Below are 25,992 nucleotides of genomic sequence, written 5' to 3'. Positions count from 1 at the left end.
CCCACCCTGCCCTCCACCCTCCCTGATCCTGACCCCCAGCTCGGGTCTGAAACGCTGATTGTCCAACGCCTTGGGACGACCTCCCAACATGAAAGTTGCTATACAATCATAATTTTGTTGTTGTTGATGCCGTGAATGACATGTTTCTGTGCTGTAGGATTCCATGATTCTAAAATGTTCTCTCCTTCTCCCCTGCTTCAGCTAAAATGTTTTATGGTATGAGTGCACAAATTCCAAATTGAATAAGTAGAATGTTGGTCTATCTACTGTAATTACCATGTGCTCAAAACTGCTGGGAATTTGTCACCCCCTTCCTTTCTGCTTCAATGACTTAAGATGGGGTATGCTTCCATGGACACCATACATCTTCCACTACTTTATGTAAATAGCTAAATGTGCTCACTATACACTGAATACCTGAGGCTCTTCAATCATGGTGAGCCTAATCCTGCCTTTGCCCTCTATGCACACTAGTTCTAAGAACATAATCTCTGCTTTACTGCCTCCCTCCTCTCTACCCTCACCCCCCAAAGAAAACCCCAGGGAAATTGAGGCCAATTATAACACATTGAATTCTATTCAGATGTAAATCAGCTAAGTCAGCACAACCCAAGAATTAAATGGTTCCTTCCTGGTCAATGCAGCTCAGTTCCACATTAAGCAGTGAACCTTTCAGAGGAGCTCCACCATGATGGTGGTTGCTTTGGAAATGTTTTTGCTTTAGAAGATTAATCCTTCTGTGATTATCCTCTTATAAACCCAAAAACAAACCTCAAGACCATCGTCGTCGATGGCAGGCAATTGATTGGAGTCTGTGCCTTATTGGGGAGGGTCATTGACTAGAAGTACTCCCATCTCAAGGTGCGTGAAAGACAATATGCCTGTACTTTACTTTTGCTTTCAAATTATAGGTGTTAGGTGTTGCTTTCAATCTCTGCTATCCATTTCTGTAGGCATACTTAAAGTCTGTTCTTAGTTTAATTGAATAGCTGGTTGGGTTTGAATGTTTTATCTTTAAATTATTTATTATGTTAATTTAGTACTGTATTGTAGAAACGTATTAATAAGGGCAACAGGAACTCTATTCAGTGTCACAAAAATGGCCTAGTGCTGCAGTAAAATAGTTTTGGAAGAGAAATCCTGATCTGTATGTGTGTGCATATACTGTTATATATTATATACACATAATTATATCTGGATATACACATGTGCTCCAGTACAAGTGTTTTCTTTTAAAGTATTTCACCCTGTCCTGCTTCAAAAGATCTTGTACCTAATTATCATTTATTGGCTTGTTACCAGCTTGTGTATCTTGACCAATTAGTCTATAACATGATGATTGTTGCATGACGCATTAATAATCAACCATTTTATACACTGAGTGAATGCTAATGGTATGCTTTATTAAGAGGCAACTTTCCCAACTTTTGTAGAGAGCTTTGTTAGCTATTCTAATTCAACCTTTTAACCTGTTGGTTCACTGCCTTTACAAAATTGCCCCGACTCTAATGCATTACTGATGGATATGATTGGTAAGCAGAATTGTAGTTTGCTGCTCACATCAAAATTCTTTGTGTTATGACTTATTTCATTGAAATATTAAATGTATATAATGTAACATTTAAATGGCCTAAGCACTGTACACGAGTTTATATATATATATATATATTGAGGCTACATTCTTATTGTAATGCCCTTAACTTGTACTGCAGTCATGTATATAACTATTGTACCAGTGTCCACCAGTCCAATCAAGCACGAGGAGGAGGAACAGCTGCAGCCAAAAAACAGAAGGGCCAAACCCCGGGTGGAGCTCAGTTTGTGGGGCTGGAACTCTACAAACGTCTGAAAGAGTTTCTGAAAAATTATTTGACAAACCTTCTTAAGGTAAGAGCCTTTCTTTTAAACAAAACTTTGAACCGTGTTTCATGCAGGTACTTTGTAACTATAAACTGGTCGCTTTGCTTTATGCCAACACATGTTCAAGACATTCAAAAACTAATTATTTAATGAAAGCCCAACTTTACAAATGGGCTCAGCAATAATTTTTTTTTTCAATTGTGACAAAGTTGAGATGGTCTGAATCTGCCTGGATTCAAAAAAAATTGATATTTGTCATTATTTTGTGGTCTTGCGCAATCCATCGTCAATTTTCAATGATCTAAAATTAATTTGTCTACGTTGTCAAAAGGTGAAGAATTGAGAGGGGATAAAAGAATTATAACACTGTTGGAGACCTTGATCCAGTACATAGTGGGGTTTAAAGGGAGCATGGATAGGAGAAATAGCCGAAAGATATGGGCGTGTTGTAAGTGATCAACAGAGTAATACGTTTATGCAGAAATAAATGTAGATAAAGTATTACAATTGTTCATCTAATGCAAATATGAAAATTGTTGTTGGGAAAATCAGTAAAATTATAAGAAATTCATTAAAAATAATCCTTTGACAAAAATCAGGGAAAAAAGTAGATATCCACCATCCCTACCTGTGAATCAATACAGTGAAAGATTGAAAGTGAAAAACTTTCTGTGAGAGAAACATAACTAAAGGAAACAAATGTTCAACTAAGGTAAATGTAGTTGCAAACAATGAAGACTGTCTACTTCAACTGGAAGCCAAATCCATATCAAAAAGTGGATCCTTGAAAGATGTGTTCTGTAATAGTTGCCTGCATGATATTAGCTAGTTACCCCAGTAGTATCCTCTATTCTTCACACTAGGTTCTTGTTCTGTAAATTTCTATGATTTAAGTTCACAATTCACAGTAAGTCGACGAGCATCTGAAAGGTGCATTCCATCAGGTGTGATGAAGTATGACACACCCTAAACTGTCAGTCCAAAACTTTAACCTATTTTAAACGCTGTTTTGCATGCATAAACATAAATTCGCTTTAATCTAGGTCACTGCATAAATAAGTTGGAAGATGTACAGTTTAAAGTAAATTTGTGTTAGTCATTTTCTCTATGGGTTCACTAATGTTCATAATTGCACAAAGCCATACGATCGGGCCATTGTAGTTAACAACAACAACAAGGTTCATTTATAGAGCGCCTTTCACATCGGGAGGATGTCCCAAGGCGCTGTACAGTTGGGTCAGGACCCGAGCAGGGGGGAAATGGTCAGGGTGAGGGGAGGGAAGGGGGGGAGCGAGGAGGGGGTAGAGAGTCGAGAGGGGAGCTGAAGGCACGGTCAAAGAGAAAGGTCTTGAGACCAGCCTTGAAGGAGGAAAGGGAGGAGCGGCGAAGGCACTGGGGGATAGAGTTCCAGAGCCTTGAGGCTGAGAGGCTGAAGGCCCGACCACCGATGGTAGGGCGGTTGGGGCGGGGGATGTGGAGCAGACCGGAGCCAGAGGAACGGAGGGTACGGGCAGGTAGGTAGGAGGAGAGTAGGTCGGAGAGGTAGGAGGGAACAAGGCTATGAATGCCTTGTAGGTGAGGATGAGGATCTTGAATTCGAGATCTGTTCATAATAACCTGTTCACTTTGCAATGTTATTCACTTTCTGTAGCTGCTTATATTGATAGCTGTCTTTGAATTGTTAATGGGTGATGCTTCCAAAAAATATACAAAAATTGAGAATACTTCCTTGTTTCTGCTCCCATAGGATGGCGAAGATTTGATGGATGAGAGTGTATTAAAATTTTACACCCAGCAATGGGAAGATTACAGGTTTTCAAGCAAAGTTCTGAACGGAATCTGTGCCTACCTCAACCGACACTGGGTCCGGCGTGAATGTGATGAAGGGCGTAAAGGCATTTACGAAATATATTCAGTGAGAAATCACTCTCATTTTCTTTATTTTTTTATGCTACAATACAATTTACATTTGTAGAGCGCCTTGTAAGAGAGCTGAAAACTCGATTTCTTGGTTCATATTCAAACTGTTAATTTCTAGCATTGATAACATTGAAGTATTTTTAATAAAAGTCTATTGCCTCATCAAACAGGTACAAACTAATAATAATAATCCTTGCATTTGATATAGCGTCTTATCACGTCTTCAAGACGTCTCAAAGCGTTCCATAGGATATACTGTAAAGTGAATTGACTGTATATTTTGTGGGAGAAACGTTTCAACCAATTGTGCACAGCAGTGCAGAATGGGAGAGAGAAAAAACAGTATGAAACTAGTGATATTTATGTTATGTTTCTGGAAGGGAAACACAAAATATTGCTTATGTTTCTTTCCTTTTTTCATGTTGAAGGGACATCTCAAAGCGTTCAAGATTGTTGGCTGGGCACTTGAGCTGGGGGCGGGAGCAGAGGGGAGGTGGGATGGGAAGAGGAAAAAATGACCAAAAGCATGGTCAAAGAGTTGGGTTTTGATGTGTCTTGGGGGCGGTGCGAGTAGGAGGGACTCCAGGAATGGAACGCCAGAGCGCGGGGGCAAAATGGCGATGGTGGGGCAGATTGGGTGGGGGGGACATGAAGCAAGCTGATGTTTGCTCTGCGAAAGGAATGGCCAGTTAGGTAGGTCGCAGAGGCAGGCTGGGGAGTGGGGTGGAATGAAGGACATAAAGGAAGTTTTACTGGGGAAAGAGTGAGCTTCCCGTGAGGAAACTGCACGGGACATCACTCAGAGGGACTCTGAGATGGACTTCCTGAGAGTGTGAGTCAGATTTTGTCATTGGGATGTGTCCCTGGAAGGTGTATCTTGAAAAGGATAATCCGATAGCTGGAAAGTGCATGTGACTATCAAGATTGTAAGCTAAATTAGGTTTGATAATATAAATTGGATTTGATAATATAAAATAGGTACAATAATATATTGACACAACAGAGCAGGCTTGTAAAAAGCTTCTCCGTGCATCACTTTGTGTTACTGAGACTTTCCTGGCACAGAATCTGCACGTGTTTAAGAAAAAGTGACTTAATTGTATCAATCGCTTAGGTGTTTCAGCATGAAATTGTGGTATATCAAATGCAAGTTTTTTTTTATTAAACTAATACAAAATCTAGATTTTATTTCAGCAGGTATACTACTACTTTGCTTTTTTTAAAATCTATTCCTACACATTGAAAACAAATGAAAGAGGGGTTTCTCTTATTTAATTCAGGAACAATTAGAAAAGGGAGTAAATTCTGCCAAGGATTGTAACCCAGAAAAACAATTGCAGTGTCTCTAGGTTATACTTTGTACAAATAGTGACTGTTTGAAAGCCCATTAGATTGCAGATTGTTGCTTTAAATCTTTTTTTCATCTTTTCAGCTTGCTCTGGTGACATGGCGGGATTGTTTGTTTAGACCTTTAAATAAACAGGTAAGTCTTTTACTGTGACTTTTTTTTAATATAAGGAATGGATTATAAAGTGTCAAATGCCATTGTTTTGTTAGGCTCATGTGGGATCATTATATTGTATTGGACTAATTAATTTTAAATTGTGTGTTTATGAATATGTTCATTGATGGACAGCCATCAAATCCATTCTGTTCATGCTCCTGCTCTTTGAATCATGTGTGGCTCAGTGGGTAAATCACATGGTGTGGTGCTGAGTCACAGAGATGAGGAAGTGCCCATACTCAATCCCAGTCTCTGTTCAATGTGTTGATTCCAGCCGGGGTTGGACATTACAGTTCCCTCCCTCAAAGTCCTTCCAGGCTGATGAGGATTATTTTTAGACAGTCAGGATGTTTGTTCGTGAGAATTATCTGGTGGAAATATTAATGTGGTGGACAAACAGGGTTGGTTGGGCATCTGAGCCAGTGTTGTTATGGGGGCGAGGGGGGGGGGGGGGGGGGGAATGACCAAAAGTATTGAAGTATTGTCAAAGTGGGAAGTCTTAAGGCAGGCTTTAAAAATGGAGAGGGAGAGGCGAGTTAGACGGACTCGGATGAAGTTCGAGCGAGCTGGAGCGAAATGGCTGAAGATTTTTTTCTCTACCCCCCCCCCGGAGGGATTTGGATGCAAAGATGATGAGAAGTTGGGTACAAAGTTACTTTTGAAGAGGATAAAATTATGCACAAAAAAAGCAGTAAAGTTTGAATTTCATAATTAAGCTATTTTTGTATTTACTTTTCTTAAGGTTACAAATGCAGTGCTGAAGCTCATTGAAAAGGAGAGAAATGGGGAAACGATCAACACCAGGCTGATCAGTGGCGTGGTTCAGTCTTATGGTAATTTTATCTAAGTTCTTATGCTTAAATTATTCTACTTTATATTTCTTCTAAAATGTGTCAGAGCAACATTTTTATACAAAAACAGGTTAAAATTAAATTTATCCTTTCTATATTCACAGTGGAACTTGGATTGAATGAAGATGATGCTTTTGCAAAGGGACCTACATTAACTGTGTATAAAGAATCATTTGAGTCTCAATTTTTGGCTGACACCGAGCGGTTTTACACGAGGGAAAGCACAGAATTTCTGCAACAAAACCCTGTAACAGAGTACATGAAGAAGGTAAATAACTGCAGAGCAGAAAAGTGGAGAGTTGAGTCTAATCTGCAATTTTTGAAACTCAAGCTTGTTCCACTAATTACAACATCCGATTTGCAGGCCTTGCGGTAGGAAATTTGCATTCAATATTCTTAAATCTCACATTGGAAGCACATGTAATTTTAAGATCAAAGGGTAGGTTTATGGGCATTCTTGCAATTTTTTATCTGATTGAAATTCCTTTCATTTTCCTCTAATATTTGCCGAATTGCTTTCCAAGGGGTAATAATCCCTTACAAATAAATAACAATAATAATTTGGACACTCGCTTTATCACTGTTTGTGGGATACTGCTGTGCACAATTGGCTGCTGCGTTGCACCCACAAAATACATAGTCACTGCACTTTATAGTATATTCTGTAAAGTGCTTTGAGACATCTCAATGATGTGATAAGGCACTATATCGAATGCAAGTATTATTATAGTAAGGCACATTTACAGTATGCAATTTGAGATTCCCAGCATTTAAGGGAGTGGTGGCATAATAGAAAAGATGTGATAAGGAGCTATATCAAATGCAAGTATTATTATATTATAGTAGTGAACACACTAATGAATGCTGTACAAAAGAGTGAATTCTAATTTAATGGCAGAATTGATTGTTTCCTATGTTCTTGCTCTTCTGCAAGATATTTTGAACAAATGTGCTACAGCTGATTGGATTTAGCCCCAACTGTAGTGTATAACAGTCTTGCAATACCAGTTGGATAAATATAGCCCAATACATCTCAAAGTAGATTGTGTGTTCACGCTATTTGTGCCAGCCTTCTTTGTGAAACCATTATTGACTGCCTGTCGATTAAACCTTCATTTTTTTTTTCCGTGGACATTACATGGAAACTGTTTGCAATATGGAGGCAAAATAAATTATTTGAACTTCAGTTTTATGATCTGGCACAAGACTGCCACTAACTGCAGAAGAAGAAACCTGAGCTGTGTCATGGGTGCTTTTTTTTCATATTATTGTGGTGAGGTAGTTGTTGTGATTTGTCCTGTGATCGAAAGCTGTCTTGCATAGCAAGCCACTATCTTGACTTATCATATGCAGCCAGTTACATACAACCTTTCTCCAACTTCTATCAAGCTGATCATATAAGCTGCTTTTTGCTTCAGAGTTTGCCAGAAGAGCGATCTGGAAAGCAGTTTAGTGGCAGATGCAAAACAAATTCCCCAAACTCTTCCAATATTGCACAAAGAGGATATTCAGAGAGGAAGTTTAAAATCTCTAGGGATCCAAAGGGATTTGAAAATGAGGACAAATAGCTAGTGGTAAATAATGAATTCTTAGGTCCTTGTGAAAAATCAACACACTAAATGTATGATCGCCACATTGAAGCATCATTCGTTTGGTAATCAGTCCAGCTGTTGATTACTATCTGTATAAAGAAATGTCTCCTGTTGTCTGTGCTAAGCTTGCCCTTCACAATCCTGAACCTCTCCTGTCATCAACTCTTATATATAAGACATATCTGCAAGTATTCTTGAGTTTACTTTATTTATCCCATTAAACATCTCTATAAGGTTCCTCTGAGACAGAAGAGTTTATATAATTATTTAGAGTTTATCAAACATTTGGGATTACCCTGTTTGCTTTCCTCTGTGCTGGGTTAGACCGAGCCGGCCATTTGTATTTCTTGTCGAGGCCCTACCAACCTACATCCGTGACTCTTCTGACGCCCTCCGCCACTTCAACAATTTCCAGTTCCCCAGCCCTGACCGTCTCCTATTCACAATGGACGTTCAGTCCCTCTACACCTCCAGCCCCCAAAAGGACAGCCTGTAGGCCGTCCGCTTCCACTTCGAACTGCGGCCTAACCAGTCTCCATCCACCACCACCCTCCTCCGCCTGGCTGAACTTGTTCTGACATTAAACAATTTCACCTTCAACTCCAACCACTTCCTCCAAGTAAACAGTGTCACTATGGGAACCACTACGCCTGCCTGTTTGTTGGCCACCTGGAACACTCTTTGCTCTGGGCCTACTCAGATCCACTCCCTGACCTGTTCCTCAGATACATTGATGACTGTGATGGGGCCGCTTCACCTTCCACCCCACCAGTCTCAACATCCAACAAATAATTTTCTGCCATTTCCGGTACCTCCAGCGTGATCCAACCACTAAACATATCTTCCCCTCCCCTCTTAACATTCCGAAGGGACTGTTCCCTCCGTGACTCTCTGGTTCGTTCCTCAATCACCAACAATAGTTCTTCTCCTGACCCCGGCACCTTCCCTTTCACCGCCTCCCACTGTCCAGGGCCCCAAACACAGATTTCAAGTGAGACAGCGATTTCCATGTACTACCATCAATTTAGTTTTCTGCATTCACTGCTCACAATGTGGTCTCCTCTACATTGGGTAGACCAAACGCAGATTGGGTGACCAATTTGCTGAACACCTTCGTTCTGTCCACAAGCACAACCCTAAGTTTCTGGTTTCTTGCCATTTCAACTCTTCCTCCCACTCGCGCTCTGATCTCTCCATTCACGGTCTCCTACACTGTTCCAATGAGCCACAGCGCAAGCTCGAGGAACAGCACCTCATTTATCTGCTGGAGACCTTACAGCCCTCTGGCCTAATATTGATTTCAACAATTTCAGACCATAACAGCTTCTCCTCTCCTGTGACCATTACCACATCATCTGAATCCTAGACACACCTTTTCTCTCTCTGGTCTAAATATTTTGCTGCAATTCCCTCCCCCTCCCTCCCCCACTTTGCTTTGCATTATTAACACCTCTTTAACCCATCATCCCTTGTCCTCTACCCCCATTTTCTTCTTTGTCTTTCTTGCCCTGCCTTCCCCCCGCTCTGTTAGCCCTTAAAACCTCTCTCTCCCAACGTGTCCCAGTTCTGACGAAGGGTCATGGATCCGAAACGTTGATTCACTTTCCTTTCTTCATAGATGCTGCCTGACCTGCTGAGTTTTCCCAGCGACTCCTGTTTTTGTTTGTGTCTTGTATTTCAATGACTGGAACTATTCACAGAACTCCCAGAGAAATCAACTGATTGCTTTATTTGTCCTGTTTGCTTTGTTAATTCCTGCTTCACTTTGTTTGAATGGGATGGGTGACGGGTATCTCTAGGTTTCAGTTTCCTCTTTGCCTTATCCTGCCATGTAGTACACATGCCTCTTATTTTTACTTCCAATATGTAGTATTGTGCTTTTTTGAGGGTCAGAAAGGTTTGAGACATGCAGAAACTCATCACCATGCTTAAGAGTATCCAATCCGTGGAGTCCTGCAGCTCAGTGGTTAGAGCACTCGCCTTGGAAGCGAGACACCTGGGTTCAATTCCAGGCCCGGTGAAACCTTGGGCGAGTTTCCTTACTCCACTCACCTAATGATAATCCCTCCAAAATAAAACAATAATAAATTGGTCATTTTCAATCAACGACTGTTTGTGGGACACTCCTGTGTGCAATTTGCTGCCGCATTTCGCCCACAAATATACGGTCAGTTCACTTCACAGTCTATTCTGTGAAGCGCTTTGAGACGTCGAGAAGACATGAAAAGTGCTATATCAAATGAAAGGATTATTATTATTATCATCCAGACTGAGAGCTCCTTGCATCCCAGCTATAATTGGAAATTCCAGAGATATTTATCGGAATGGAATGGGGACTCTCCCTGGAGAGACGCATCATGCTTACCTAATTCCAGAAAATATAAAGCATAGGGTGGTAAGAGCCCAGGCTTGGGGACCTCAGAATGTGTGTTGGGGTATGTCTGGAGTCTTAACTAGCTAAAACCACTTGCTTGCCATTGAAAACACTGTCTGGCAAGCCTTCCTGCTCCTTGTCCACCTAGGACCACCCTACCCATCAAGGCTGTGGTTTGTCAGGGTCAACAGGGAAGAGTCCCTGCCCCTAGTGACTGGTCTGCCCTTCTAAGTCCTGCCGAAGAGCCAGGTTGTGCTGTGTTGTCATCAGTGGTGCCCTGGAATACTGCAGATCTGCCTGACTCAGAAACTACTCCTGAGAGCGCCACCGATGTTTGTCTCAATTCTGACATTGCGTTGCCAAACGTGTCACCTTGGAGCTGATTCAGTTCCCAGGATACCCTGCTTACCCTACCTCTTTCCCACCAAAGGAGGATAGTCACTAGTTGGTCAAGGTCAAAATCTTGCTTTTTGTTTTCTTCGTTGAAGTTCATTTGCTAATGATCAGCCATGACTTCCCATAAATTGCAATGTCATCTCAAAAAGGAATCTACGGTAGGTCAGGTATGATCTACCCCTTATTGCTGTTATATAATACATAATCTTCCTCGTTTGTCTCTTGATTCCTGGTATTGGTAGTTTTCTGGCTGGTGAGCCTTTAGTTGTCGGTTATGGCTCTTTCGAAAGCTTTGGATTGCATAGTTTGTTTGAATTCTCCAGTTTTAATTGCACGTGACATGAAAGTTATTTAAATCTGATGATCAAAGAGTTGTTGACTGGTAGTTTCAAACAGGAAATTGCAACAAAAATAGTAAAGGAAGGGAACTTAAATAAAACACATAACAATGTAACCTGAACAGGAGCATACAATGAAATGTAAAACCTTTTTGCCTGTGTTCAGTTAAAAAAGGATTTTATTTAATTTGTTTGCTGGTGCTGGATTCTTTAGACATATCTTCCAAATTCGCTGGTAGCATGGCTTTTGACTTTTGATTTGAGTATGGAAACCTTCTATCACAGGGCAATTGTAGGGGCTTGCTGTTGATAACAAGCAGAGTTTCCTGTCTCTCCTGGCCGAGATAAATTGACCACTTCACTTCATGGCAGTTTATGGGATCTTGTTGTGCACAAATTGGTTGCCAAGTTTGCCAGCAACTTGTCACTACACCTGGCGATGTCCCTGTGAAGCTCTGAGATTTTTTTGATCTCTTTAGGTGGAATATCAAATGCAATGATTATTATTCTTGCTATTAATTTGCATCAGCATACATCACATATGCATTCCTGCTATCAGCTACCTGATTTGTTTCTATATTCTCCTCTTGCCCCCCCTCCCAATCTATGAAAGTATTTTCTGTGATTTGTGCTGAAGCACTACATGATTTCTTTTAAATCAGGATTGAGAGCCACTGCTGGTGTTTAACTGCCTTATAGAATATTACCCTTTGCAAAGCTATGTATAATCTGCTGAGCCTTAACCCAGGTGAGGTCTGATTCTTTTGGGGGATAGAACATCTGTTTGCTTGAGATGGTTGACATCTGGCCTGATCACGTGGCCAAACTTTGGGCTTGGTATTTCCTATGAAGATACCAATGAAGTGCTGCTTGAGAATGTACATCAGCTTAATGAGAATGTCAGCAACTGTGAAAAGGTACCTATATTGCTATGTTGCATTTTTAAAAAAAAACTTACAGCACTATTGGATATGCATTAATTTCCCTCCCTATAGAACAGACATCAAATTAAAGCTGTGGAGTCCTGTAGCTTAGTGGTTAGAGCACTCGCCTCGTAAACAGGAGGACCTGGGTTCGATTCCCGGGCAGGGCGAAACGTTTGGCAAATTTGCTTACTCCACACGCTTCTGTTTACCTAGCAGTAATTAGGAAGCCAGTTGTTAGTCGATTGGCAGATCACTTTTCCGGGGATAATAATCCCTTTAAAAAAATTGAAATAATAAAAATTTGGTCACTCAATCCATGACTGTTTGTGGAACACTGCTGTGCGCAATTGGCTGCCACATTTCGCTCACAAAATATACAGTCAATTCACTTTACAGTATCTTTCGTGAAGCGCTTTGAGATGTCTCGAAGTTGTGATAAAAACAACAAAATTGCATTTGTAAAGCGCTTTTCACGTCAGGAGGATGTCCTAAGCCGCTGAACAGTTGGGGATCAGGATCCTAGCGTGGGGTGGCAGGGTTGGGATGAGGGAAGGCAGAGAGGTAGGAGGGCAGCTGAAGGCAGCGTCGCAAAGGAGGGTCTTGAGTCGTGCCTTGAAGGGGGCAAGAGAGGGAGCAAGGCAAAGGGATTGGGATGGAGTTCCAAAGAGTGGGGGCAGAGAGGCTGAAAGATGGTAGGGTGGGTCGGGGGGGAGATATGGAACAGGTCGGAGCCTGCTGAACGGAGGGAGCGGACAGGTTGATTGGGGTTTACAAGTCAGAGAGGTAGGAGGGGCAAGGCCATGATAAGGGGCTATTTCAAATGCAAGGGTTATTATAAAGCCAGTGCATGGAACATAATTCTGTAAATGTGGGTTTGGATGAAAGACAATCTATTTCTAGTTTTCTTTCTTCAGAAAGTAGTAACTGGTGCTGGACAACAGGCCTACAGGTACTGGCAGCCCCTTTCCTATATCTCACCATTGTTGTGTGTAAGACTGGACCTTAAGTGTTTCTAGCTGAGCCTGGATCCTACCTTCCCTACATGTGCACACATATACATACACATCTATAATCACTTTAAAGGATATGCTGGGTAATGTTTAAAGTAATATAACTGCCTTATACTTTCAACGACATGTATTGCGACAGTTGAAAATATAATAATACGTGCATTTGATACAGCGCCTTATCCCGTCTTCGAGATGTCTCAAAGCGCTTCACAGCATATACTGTGAAGTTAATTGACTGTATATTAAAGATGGTTGTAGTTTGCACTATTCCTAAGAGTAACTGTAACCTTCGTTCTCAGGCTGAGGCTCGGCTGCTGGAAGAACAACGACGAGTACAAGTATATCTTCATGAAAGTACACAAGATGAACTGGCTCGAAAATGTGAACAAGTACTTATTGAAAAACATCTAGAGATTTTTCACACAGAGTTCCAGAATTTATTAGATGCAGATAAAAATGAAGGTGTGTCATCTTTATATTTGTTCCAGACTTGTATTTTGGTAAATTATGTGCTGTTCAAGGCATCGACAAATAGCTTTCGTTTTTTGTGTGTCCTGTCCTGTTGTAGATGTGCCAGTAGGAAGATGTACCTTAATATGCAAACTGAGAATATACCTCCACAAACTATATCTTGCAGCAGTATTGGGATTTCTGTTCCTTTCATTCACTCACTTCTTAGTATCTGAAAGTGCAAATTATAAGAAGGATATTGTATTTTTATAATGTTGTCAAGGAGTTTACAGTAATTACAGTGACTTCTTCGTCGACAAACAGCCATTTTGTACGCATCAGCATCCCACAAACAGCCATGAAGCTAATGGGCCTGTTTATCTGGAGAGTTATGATACTGGGAAAACTATTTTTAGCATCAATGTATGAGCTGAAAACTTGCAAATCGATCAGCCTAGTGAGCCATTCATGTCCATCGACTTTTTGTCAGGCCAAAAGTTGAGATGCTAATCACATCTGATCTGATCTCACATCTGATTAGCATCTTGTTCAGATGTATAATCATGTTCAGATCATATAACTATTCAAAAAATATTTTTAACCCTTATTCCAGTACACTGACTGATAGTTAGACAGTAGACTGGCAACTGGACCCGTGCAATTTAGGTTTATAATTGTGGAGTCCTACAGATTGGGGTTTAGAACACTTGCCTCGCAAGGGAGTGGACCTGGGTTTGATTCCCGGGCACGGCAAAACATTGGGCAAGTTTCCTCACTCCACACTGCTCTGTTTACCTAGCAGTGACGAGGAACTCGGTTGTTCGTCGATTGGTGACTGCTTTTCTGAGGATAATAATCCCTTAAAAAATATGGTCACTCAATCCACAACAGTTTGTGGGACACTGCTGTGCGCAATTGGCTGCCGTGTTTCGCTCACGAGTAAACAGTTAATTCACTTCACAGTATATTCTGTGAAGCACTTTGAGATGTCTGGAAGACGTGAAAAGCGCTATATCAAATGCAAGGATTATTATAATTGGATAACATTTCAGTGGTGGTACTGAATTTTAGTCTTGCTCGCATGACATTAAAATTATATTAAATAGGATTGGAAAATGTGACATGCTCAGCAGTGGAGCGAGAATGACTTCAGATGCAAAGAGACTTAACATTTAAAAAAAATGTTATTTGTCTAAACTAAATATTGAGCTGTTCAATTTTAAGTATTGAATTTCTGATTTGTGTGCATTACTGTTTCATAAATGAAGGTTTGCTGAAGAACAATCAGATTTATTTTAGTTTAGAAACTAATGCCTACAAATACACAGTCACTGCAATCCTATGAAGCCCTTTGTGGCGTCTCCATGATGTGATAAGGCGCTATGTCAAATGCAAGGATTATTTAACGTGTTGGTGAAAATGAACAGTTGTGTTATTGATTCAGATGCAGGCTAGTATTTATTATCATTATTATTTATCGCTTCCGCATCGTAATATATGTAGCAAGTTATTGCCAGAAATGTATTCAATTCTGTGTACATTCAATTGGCAGGATTTTTTTGGTCAGCCGGGTATCTGGCACAGGTTGAAATCCCATTTAGCGTATCGATACCAAACTGATTTCCGTACATCCCACCTACATTGGAAATTCCCGTGTATTGGATTGGAATGTGCACTCTCCCTGGAGGGACACATCGTGCTTACCTAATATTAGGCACAACCTGGCAAGCACTAAAACATGTGGACCCCGGACTCTGTGTTGGGGTACTGATGGAGTCTAACCAGCTAAAACCACATAGCTTGTTGTTGAAAGCACTGTCTGGCAAGCTTCCCACTGCTTGTCCAACTAAAGACACCCTAACAGGAACTGAGTGGGAAAAATCCCTGCCCCCGATGACTGGTCTGCCCCTTCCAAGTCCTCCAATTAGCCACGTTGGTCTGGCTCTCACCAGCAGTGCCCTGGAAGACTGGAAACCCTCCTCAGGAACCAGACTAACAAGACCACCGCACAGGTTGACTTGATTGCTACATTCCGTTGGCAAACATGTCACCTTGGAGCCAGTTCAGCTACAAGGAGACCCTGCTTACTTCCCCCCACCCCACCCCAAATCCCGTAGAGTAATGATGCTGGTCAACAAATTGCATTATTTATATAAATGCTATGCTGACACCTGGTGACTGAATGGAGAAGTGCAGTCCCACAGTTTCCTATAGGGTTATAAAATATTTAGATTGACTTATTTGCTGGGTCAAAATAGCAAGTGCAGACCAGGATATTTATCTCAAAGTAAATAATAGCAACTAACCTGATATTGGTTCTGTTCTTTTGCCAGATCTGGGTAGGATGTACAACCTAGTCTCTCGGATCCAGGATGGCCTTGGGGAGCTGAAGAAGCTTTTAGAAACACACATTCACAACCAGGGATTGGCTGCGATTGAGAAATGTGGAGAAGCTGCTCTAAACGTGAGTATTATTCAATGCTATTATAGCTGTGACAAAAGGTTAATTAGCAATCCATCATCACTAATGTCCCAACAATTTGGTTTGCAGTGATAATTATCTTCACTATTCATTATAATTTCAATGCAGATTACTGTGCGTGGTGAGTGCCATTTGGAGAAAGTGTTTCAGGCTTGGCTTAAAGTTGTTGTGCATAATTTGCTGTTTAAAATTAATATCTTGTGCTGCTACTTGATCAAAGTGTATTGCCTTTTTTGGAGTGAAAGCCTTGGACAATCCTAGTTTGGCACGCTCGCTATGCAATGTGTTGAAATATGCTGAAAGCATTACACCACTTTTAGCTTAATAAAAATGAACGAGGTTAATGTGTGTCCACACTTTTCTGCCAGAATTTTAGGTGGAAAATGATTTGTTAGAATTGGTTCACTGATTTTCAAAGATCGATTAATAACTTACTTCCAGGCCACTTGTAGAGCACTATATAACCACTTCTAAGGAGATGTGTGCAACACCAGCTGATCGGGTATTTGCACTTTTTGCCCATGTACTGTTTAGGGAAGTAACTCCCTAAACATTTCCTTTTCCACCCCTGACAGCTAGATAGGATCAATAATTTTCTCTTGGAAATAGGTGCAGCATCATGTTTTGAACCAAGTTAACTGAATATAAAGATTTACAAAGAATGTATAGCATGGAAACAGGCTATTCGGCCCAACCAGTCCATGCCGATTTTTATAATCCACATGGATCTCCATCTGTTCCCTAGTCCCTCATTCAGACCTCATTATGGATAAAAATTTGATAACTCCCTAAATTTTTTTTGTTTTTACACAGGAGAATTTTACTTAGATGACATTTTTTCACATTGACTTGTTGGGATGTAGAATGCCCTGCCATACCGGTTGGTAGAGTCCATTGTGAGTTTCAAGAAGGAAGTAATAGATGCACGAAAATTAGAGGCAAGAAGGGATACAGGGTTATGGCAATGCCGTGGGATTAAAAGAACACCTTGCACTGAGAGTCCACGAAGACTCAATGGGCCGAATGGCCTCCTACCCATAAATTCGTACGTTTGTGTATATTTTGTCTTCCCTATCGGTGTTAACAGCAACACACTGAAGTTAGGAACTAAGTGCTTCAGCTGGAGCCAGAACCATATCGTGATGATGTGATACCACTTTCTCACTTTGCTTGTATTACAACTAAGTAAAAGAATGGGAGAGGAAAGAAATGAAATGGGCTTGAATTTAAAAATTCATTTAGAAATTATTGGTTGAAAAGCCATAGTTATAGATTTTGGAAATTAGAGAATTGTTTGGAGCATAAGTCTCAAAACAATGAGAATTAATTAATATGTGTAATTAGTAGAATTTCAAATTTTAAAAAAGCTAGGTATTGCAGTTGTGATTTTAAGAAAATTAGAAGGATAAAAGTGAAGCATTGTGTAAACTGATACGAGAAGCTGTTATTTGCTGAGATAAATGACCAGACTGAGTAAATGCTTATCTTGCTGTACTTCATTGTTAAAACTCTTTTAGTCCAGTATTCATTTCAGTGTGAGCCACAAAACCGAAATGTTGAGTAAGAGCAGTCTTTACAATAAGCTACCAATAAATCAGCACATATCAGCAAGTGCACTGATGCATGAGGGGATTTCCTCGTCATTTCAAGAGTTTTCGTTAGTAAAATTGACCTATTTGACTGTGCTTTTGGTCACTTTTCTCCTCTTTATCTCCCCCCCCCCCCCCCCCCACCCCCCATTCCTTTCCCCAGCTTCCCTCCACCCCAGCTCAAGCATCTACTCAGCTCTGTGAAGGACTTTGAGTCTTCCTCCTAATGTAAAAGCTGCTATCTATATAAATATAACATTATTGTAAAAATATTTTTATACCATCAAAAAGGGAAAATATAAAAGATCGAATTTGTAGAAATCTCCCCATACTTGTTTTGGAAGTTCTATTATTTTAAAGCTATTCATCTCTGAACTCTTCATTTAAAAAGTAATTGGACCTGTTGCACACACATGCATTTTAAATAAATGTATTTATTCATGTTTAATTTTTTTCACCCAGGATCCCAAAATGTATGTGCAGACAATTCTGGATGTTCATAAGAAGTATAATGCGTTAGTAATGTCAGCATTCAACAATGATGCTGGTTTTGTGGCTGCTCTGGATAAGGTAAGGCAGTAGTTCTGAAGCAAATCTTGCATTTCTTGGTAACCATTTCACAACACAGAACAGCAACAATTCTCCAGTTAAATTGGTAATTCAGTTTCTGGCTGTGCACAAATTGGCTGCCATGTTGCCACACAATGAAGCATTTTGAACCATTTCAACTTGATATGGGTTTGTATCAAATGCACATAAACGCAAGCAAATGTGATTATGGTCAGCATCTTGCTTAATATCAGAATTTAAGCCTGTAGTTATTTAGAATCTGATTTCCTGAAAGCATTCCCACACTCCAAGTCAAGCTTTAATAGTTGCAAGTGCACATCAGTTGAGATTTTAAAATGAGCATTATATATGTGGGTCAGGGTATTAAGTGGGAACTTGTTGCTATATTTCAAGGTTAGTTTTGTGGATCTTGTAATCGCTCTTTATGCAAAGAAAGCTGAAACAATAGATACTAAGTTAATTCATAATATGCCTAACCAACCTTTCAGTATAAATGTTTCTATTGAATATGTTTGTACAAAACAAGTCATTATGCAGTTGCTAAAATGGCAGTGGATACATTTGCCTTCTAAGACTGAAGGAGTGTGCAAGACTAAAACAATATCACTTTTTGGGATATGATGTGGAGGTGCCAATAGTGGAGAGATGGGCATTTTTTTAGTTACATTTCTTGGAGTTGGGTCGGTCTCCCTCTTGGTGACATTATCTGCAAACATGTATGCGAATGACACCCAACTCTACCTCTCTGCCTCCACCCTTGACTCCCAGGACCACTGCTGTACTGACAGAATGTCTGTCAGACATCAAGTCCTGGATGAGAGCGAACTTTCTTCAGTTGAACATCAACAAGACCGAGGCTCTCCTGATTGGCTCCCGTCAGCGCCTCCAAACCTCAGGCGCTGACAGTATCACCATCCATGGCTGCACACTCCACCTCACTAAGCCAGTCCGGAACCTTGTTTGATCCTCAGCCATCCTTTCTACCCCATATCTGCGCCATGACCCACTCTGCCTTCCCCCACCTCCGCAATGTCGCCCGGCTCCAACACTGTCTCACACCGCAGGCGCCAAAACCCTCATACACGCCTTCATTACATCGAGGCTCGACTATGCAAACTCACTGCTTGTCGGCCTCCCAACTCCTACCTCCACAGGCTGCAGATCATACAGAACTCTGCAGCCCGTGTCTTCTCCCGCACTAGGCTCCATGACCCTATCACCCCCATCCTCGCCCAACTCCACTGGCTTCCCATCACACAGAGGATACAGTTCAAGATCCTGGTCCTCACCTTCAAAGCTCTCCATGGTCTTGTTCCCCCCTACCTCTCCGACCTCCTAACCTCTACCACCCTGCTCGCTTCCTCCGTTCAGCGGGCTCCAGCCTGCTTCATGTCCCCCGCCTCACCAGCCCCACTATTGGCGGGCGGATCTTCCGCTACTATGCACCCACTCTCTGGAACTCCATCCCGCAGTCCCTCCAACTCGCCCCCTCCCTCACCACCTTCAGGACCCACCTCAAGACCTTCCTCTTCGACCGTGCTTTCGATCTCCCTGTTTCCCCCCCTGCTCTCCATCCACCCCCACCCTGACCCCCAGCTTGGGTCTGTAACTCTGTTTTTCCAGTGCCTTGGGACGTCCTCCCAACGTGAAAGGCTCTATACAAATGTAATTTTGTTGTTGTTGTATGATCAGGAGGAATCTGATAAACCATGCCTTGACCAACAGTCACCCAAATAAAAATGGTTATTATCTCCATGGCAGATTGTGGGACATTGCTGTGTGTAAATTGACTGTCGGGTTCATCTACAGTCACTTCACTTTACAGTATATCCTGTGAAGCGCTTTTGAGACATTTTGACAACATGATAAGGCGCTATATCAAATGCCGGGCAGGTATTTATTTATTGTTGTTATGATCATTATAATCTTTGAAGAATGTGCATCACAATTTGTGTTCAGGAAGAACGTTTGCATTGTACAAAACGTATTCCAGTACTTCATTATGGATTTGCTTGTTTGACCATTAACGCTGTATTTGGTGAGCATCGTCCCTAGTCGCTCACTGTTTCTAAACAGTGAAAAGCTATCCTAACAGGGTGGAAACTTTGTAATCCTAAATCGCTTCAGCAATACTAACATCAAAAGAATTACCATCTTTCTGCCAGAATTTGAAAAGAAATGTAAAAAATGCAGATGTTTTCATTATAGCTATACCGATACTATACAAGTTAATTTACTATATATATATATATATTAGAGTCTTTCATGTCAGAACAACGTCCTAAAGCACTTACTTGTGTGATTGTATAAAGACATAAGGTCAAAGTGTTGCTCTAATCTGAGTAATGACTGCTTCATTGCACAGCTGAAAGTTGCTTTTGACCCATAATTTTCTTGTGTCATTTTTTTCAGGCTTGTGGTCGTTTCATAAATAATAATGCTGTGACAAAAATGGCTCAATCGTCAAGTAAATCTCCAGAATTATTGGCGCGATACTGTGACTCACTACTAAAGAAGAGGTAAGATATAGGACTAATACATAAGTGCAGTGCTAAATGTTTTCTGCTGCTTAGAAATAACAGGGCAGCAATGATGAATGGCTGCTTGTAATAGTTGGATATAATTTTTTACCACACCATGAATAGACATAAAGCACAATAAACCGACAGACCACCTTCTATCAATGTTATCTTTCACTGCTAATGTGTGAGTTGCATTAGTAACCTTATCTCTGACTTCCAATTTTTGCAATAAATGGTGTCTGGCCTTGAGGTGATCAATTGTATATTGCTGCCATCCTATAATCTTGAACAAAAACAGAAGTCGCTGGAAACACTCCGCAGATCAGGCAGCAACTATGGAGAAAGGGAAGTGAGCTAACGTTTCGGGTCCACGACCCTTCGTCAGACCTGGGGCGTTTTGGGAGGGAGAGTCTTTTAATAATAGTCTGCTGTCTTTTTGGATTTGCTGAAAAACTGACTCATCACCCAATGTTTAATCAGTGAATAGTTTTTTTTTAAATGGAAACAAAGATTAGGAAATAGCCTTCAAAAATGATCTTAGAATAAATGTAAATTATTAAGAATTAGAAACTGAAGCATTTTGTGGTGTCCTAACACATTTTTTTAATCATGGAAAGAACAAAGAAAATATCGAAAATAGAATGAAAATGGGAAATTTGTTTTAAATTGTTAGGATTTTAATAGTTTTAGCTATAATACTCCAATAACACAATTCCGTGTGTGTGTGTTGTGGGGGGTGGGGGTGGTCACTGTCGATAGCAAATGAACTGAAGATGCATACCAGTCAGCCCATAGACTAGATAATCTCTGCACCTTTCAGTAGTTAAAGGGTTAACACGTGATCTCTGTCTGCAATGGGAAAAGATTCTTTGTGTTCTCTAAACCGTTTAATAAAGGATCAGCAATGACTTGTAGGTACAACAGTGAGATTTGATAGTGTTCTTTTCACTACTTTTCATAACTCATTTTTTTAAAGCAGGAATTCCTGTATTAATAAAATGATAAATAATAATCCTTGCATTTGATATAGCGCCTGTCACATGTTCAAGACGTCTCAAAGTATTTGACAAAATATACGGTAAAGTGAATTGACTGTTTATTTTGTGGGCGAAACGCAGCAGCCAATTGCACACAGCAGTGTCCCACAAACGGTCTTGGATTGAGTGACCAATTTATTATTTTTTTTTGAAGGGATTATTACTCCTGGAAAAACAATCCGCCAATCAACTAAAACCGGGTTACAATTTACTGTTAGGTAAACAGAGGCGCATGGAGTAAGCAAACTTGCCCAAGGTTTCACCCTGCCGGGAATTGAACCCAAGCCTCTCGTTTGCGAGGCGAGTGCTCTAACCACTGAGCTACAGGACTCCACAAATGTCCCAGAATGAGCATCTTATTTTCTGGAAGATAAAGATCAAATCTAGTGGTACTGCCACAAAAGGTTGAGAAAGGACTAGGACTCCTTGATGAACAAGTAACTTGATCCCTTCTTTCCCTTTTATTTGTGCAAAGCAAAGCTGCCTGGGTCAATTTATCCTGTGAACAAATCCTGGTTGCAATTGTTTTTTCTTCATAGTGATTCTTTGTGTTAATCTGCTGGCATATTAAAGTGTAAAAGCTAAAGTAGTTTTAATAGCATCGTAGTTGGGTTCATTCCTTGTCTATAAAATCCACACAGTCAATTTTACAGTATATTGTGTGAAGCACTTTGAGACCTGGATGGCATGATAAGGCGCAATATCAAATATATCAACTGCAAGATTACTTTATGTATTGTTTTGTAACTTGATAATCATGACATAGAATAAATTGATATTAGTAGACAAAACACTATTTTAAACAAAAAATTATGATACTTTGTATACAGTGATTAATTATAATGCAAACGGTTCATTCATGTCATGCAGCTCCAAGAATCCTGAAGAAGCAGAGCTTGAGGATACACTGAATCAAGTGGTGAGTATCATAGAAACATAGTAATCTGTAGCGCAGGAAATGGCCATTGAGTTTCCAATATTAATAAAGTTGCTATTTCATCTACAGATACAGAGTCACTCACTCCATTTTACAACATATCCTGTGAAGCACCTTGGTATGCCCTCTTGACAAATGCAAGGATTGTTATTCTTATCACTGTGTAAACCCTCTGATGTCCAGGATGGGCTCAGTCAGTTTTGTGGCAGGTGTATCTGTTTTGGTTTGTGAATAGAATCTTAAAAAGAAACTCCCCCTTTTTTGGGAGAAGTAGAGATGGCTGCAAACATGTAATAATTCAGTTCTTTTAGAATCTCAATATAGGAGCAATACAGTTTCCCCCCACCCGGCTTACCGGACTCCTGGTGTCTGGAATTCATACCCGTCTGTACCGGGCCCAAAACAGAAACATTTTGTAGACTCGGGCCAGCCCACTCTCCTATCACGTGCCCCTCTCTCACTGTGCTTGCTGACCTTCTGTGGTCAGAAATATACACTTTGACTCAGTTTAAATCCCAGAAGCAGAAGGTTTCTTATTTGCTATCTTCTTCTCCGGGGTTCAAACAATTACACTTAGCTAGAAATTCCAGCTCACCAGACTGGATTTCCTCTCCCCCTTCTCCCCCACCCCCCCATTGGTCCGGCCATCTGGGGTTTCAGTGAATCTTAACTTTTATGATTGAGCCGAGGAGTCATAAACATTATCAGCAGTTGTTGCACGACAATGTGCAATCACATTTGACATCACAAGAGTTGGTGAGGTTCTAAAAAACAAAACAGAACTGCCAAGTTTCAAGAGGACTGACTTTCTGTGCTTGAGAAGTCTAGTCGGAGTGGGCCTGGCAGGCTTAAATATGGGAGTGGAGGACCTATGGAGTTCCTTCAAGGAGTTGATTATCAAGGTAATGGAACGATGTGTACCCATGCAAAGCAAAGGTACCAAGCTTAAAGGCACTCCTGCCTGGTTGGACGGAGCTACAAAGAAAATCTTAGAGGAAAGAAAAGCATTTAAGGCCATGAAGGAAAATGGCACAGAAATAAATCGGACTCAATACTAGAACACATCCCAGGTCTGCAAAAAAGGCATCCGAATGGGAACGGAAAGCTTTAAATTGAACTTGGCAAGAAATGTGAGAGATAATAACATGTTTTTTAGTTACATTAAGAGTAGAAGAAAAACAAGCAATGGAATAGGGCCACTGAAGGTGGGTTCGGGAGACAACTTGACAAATAATGCTGCACAGGCTGCAATAGTGCTAAATTAGTTTTTTGCATCAGTCTTTACCCAAGAGGAGACAGGTAACCTATCTGATCTGGAAAGATAACTCAAGGATGTCGAAGAGAAAAGTTGCAACACTATTCATATCACTACCAACATGGTTGGCAAACAGCTGTGTAAATTTAAGGTAAATAAATCTTAGGGGCCAGATAAATTGCAACTGAGGATCCTTAAGGAACTAAGGGAGGAAGTCGCAGAAACACTGGCCCAAATCTTTCAAATATCACTTATTCCTGGAGAGGTGCCAGGGACTGGAGAATAGCAGATGTTACTCCTATTTTTAAGAAAGGTAACAAAAGTGACCCAGGAAACTTTAGACGTCCGTTCTGGGTAAAACTATGGAGACTTGCTAATTTATCATGGAGCATCTGGACAGAAATAAAATCATAAATGATGGCCTTCGATACAGTTCCTTTTGAGAGGCTGGCACTGAAAGTAAAGAAAGCGGGTATCAGTGGAGGTATATTACAATGGATACGCAATTGGTTGATCAGAAGAACCCAGAGGATGGTAGTACAGGGAATGTCATCAGACTGGGAAAATGCTACCAGTGGAGTTTCACAAGGGTCTGTTTTGGGACATCTTTTGTTTGATATTTTATAATTCTGGAATTAGGAGTCGCAAGCACAGTGGCTAAGTTTGCAGGTGACACCAAGCTAATAAAGGTAGTAGATTGTGAAGCTGAACAAGATACGTTACAGGAGGATTTGAACAGACTTGGGAGTTAGGCAAATCAGTGGCAGATGAAATTCAATGTGGAGAAATGTAAAATACTTCACGTGGGGCCAAAAATTCCTGGAAGGGACTATTATTTGAACAGAAGGAGAAATAATATGTATGGAAAATGAAAAGGACCTCGAGGTCCTGATTGACAGTAAATTGAAGCTCTCCCATCTATGCTCTGAGGCAGTGAGTAAAGCAAACCTGATGTTGTGATGTATCAAAAGATCAATAGCAAGCCAAAATAGTGGAGTAATCCTGCCACTGTATAAATCATTGGTGAGACCATGCTTAGAGTACTGTGTGCAGTTCTGGTGGCCACAATACAAAAAGCATATTGGAGAAATCGAGAAGGAGGGCAACCAAAATGATTCAGGGAATGGAAGGACTGGAGTATGAAGAGCTACTAAGTAAATTGGGCATGTTCACGCTGGAAAAGAGAAGATTGAGAGGCGACATAATTGCTGTCTTTAAGATTCTAAAGGGGCAAAACAATACAGATCATGACAGGCTGTTTCAACTTGTTCAGAATAGTAAAACCAGAGAACATGGCCTGCGATTGAATTAAATAGTTTTCTTTTAGGAAATAACATTATAGGATATAGTACATAGATAGTTTGGGGCATATGTGCATGTAACTGCCAGGAAGGTTGAAGGCGAACTAAATGGACCTTGGTCTTTTTTTGTCTAGTATTTCTTATGCTAATATGAATACCTTAAATGTTATACTCAATCTACGACTGTTTATGGGACACTGCTGTGTGCAATTGGCTGTCATGTTTCACCCACACACAAAATATACAGTCAATTCACTTTACAGTATATCCTGTGAATCGCTTTGAGATGTCTTGAAGATGCAAGGATATCAAATATCAATTTCAAGGATTATTATTATATAACTACTTTATCAATACGATATTCAGTGTCCCATATTGTGTGATATTTACTAAATTAATGCTTATTCATTTTCAGTATGAAATGCCATCTGTTATTCTTCTGATCAGTTAATGAGTTTCTCTGAATGCCGACCCTTGTTTCTATCTGCCCTGCCGGCCCACACAATGTACTGTTATCTGCAAATTTATGCTGGATTTGCACTTGGGGTGGGCATATGCTGAAGCTGTATGTATTCTGTGGCCATGGAGAGCCTACACCCACATTGCTGGAAAGATGTAATTTGCTTGAATTTGCGTCTCTCTTAGAGCAAGGCAATGCTCTTATTTGCTGGCATGTCCAGGTGGATTGAGGGCTCAGATTTCAACAGCAAAAATAATGCCAACTGGTTCTCTTAGAGGCACCATTTAGATTTCCTGTTTTATTTTATTTCCTTTAATCATCTTCCCACCATCTTCCGAATCCAACCTGCAGTTCAGGTTAAACTGTCGACACTCCAGCATCTCGCCTCCTATTGTGAAAGACTGTATCAATGTAAATTTCTTGTTATATTAAAGTGCCAGTTCTGATTTTCATCTTTAGAACTTTCCAGGAGAGTTCCATACTTTCTCAATTTAGAGCTACAATGATTGGTGGCAGTGGATATTGTGGGACTCTCAATTGAATAGTCATAAACAGTGGCTTTACAATAAGATTTGTACAAAATGGAAGTTTTGCAGTTTATATGGGATCTCCTCCACT

At 40.5% G+C, this 25,992-nt stretch overlaps 1 protein-coding gene across 1 annotated transcript in view; it reads left to right on the top strand.

Annotated features, from left to right (window-relative positions):
• The window catches only part of cul1b (cullin 1b), a 64,699-nt gene that overhangs the window by 30,269 nt on the left and 8,438 nt on the right, over positions 1 to 25,992 (top strand). The window contains exons 3-12 of the mRNA XM_007906316.1: positions 1,713 to 1,887; positions 3,608 to 3,775; positions 5,213 to 5,263; positions 6,027 to 6,117; positions 6,240 to 6,403; positions 13,071 to 13,233; positions 15,555 to 15,685; positions 17,755 to 17,862; positions 20,275 to 20,381; positions 22,292 to 22,340. Coding sequence (XP_007904507.1) covers positions 1,713 to 1,887; positions 3,608 to 3,775; positions 5,213 to 5,263; positions 6,027 to 6,117; positions 6,240 to 6,403; positions 13,071 to 13,233; positions 15,555 to 15,685; positions 17,755 to 17,862; positions 20,275 to 20,381; positions 22,292 to 22,340 — 1,207 coding nt within the window. The remainder of the gene's footprint in view (positions 1 to 1,712; positions 1,888 to 3,607; positions 3,776 to 5,212; positions 5,264 to 6,026; positions 6,118 to 6,239; positions 6,404 to 13,070; positions 13,234 to 15,554; positions 15,686 to 17,754; positions 17,863 to 20,274; positions 20,382 to 22,291; positions 22,341 to 25,992) is intronic.

The sequence above is a fragment of the Callorhinchus milii genome, unplaced genomic scaffold (assembly GCF_018977255.1).
Source record: "Callorhinchus milii isolate IMCB2004 unplaced genomic scaffold, IMCB_Cmil_1.0 Scaffold2, whole genome shotgun sequence".
NCBI classification, from domain to species: Eukaryota; Metazoa; Chordata; class Chondrichthyes; order Chimaeriformes; family Callorhinchidae; genus Callorhinchus; species Callorhinchus milii.
The sequence above is the reverse complement of the archived record's forward strand: the minus strand, read 5'-3'. Positions and strand labels throughout refer to the sequence as shown.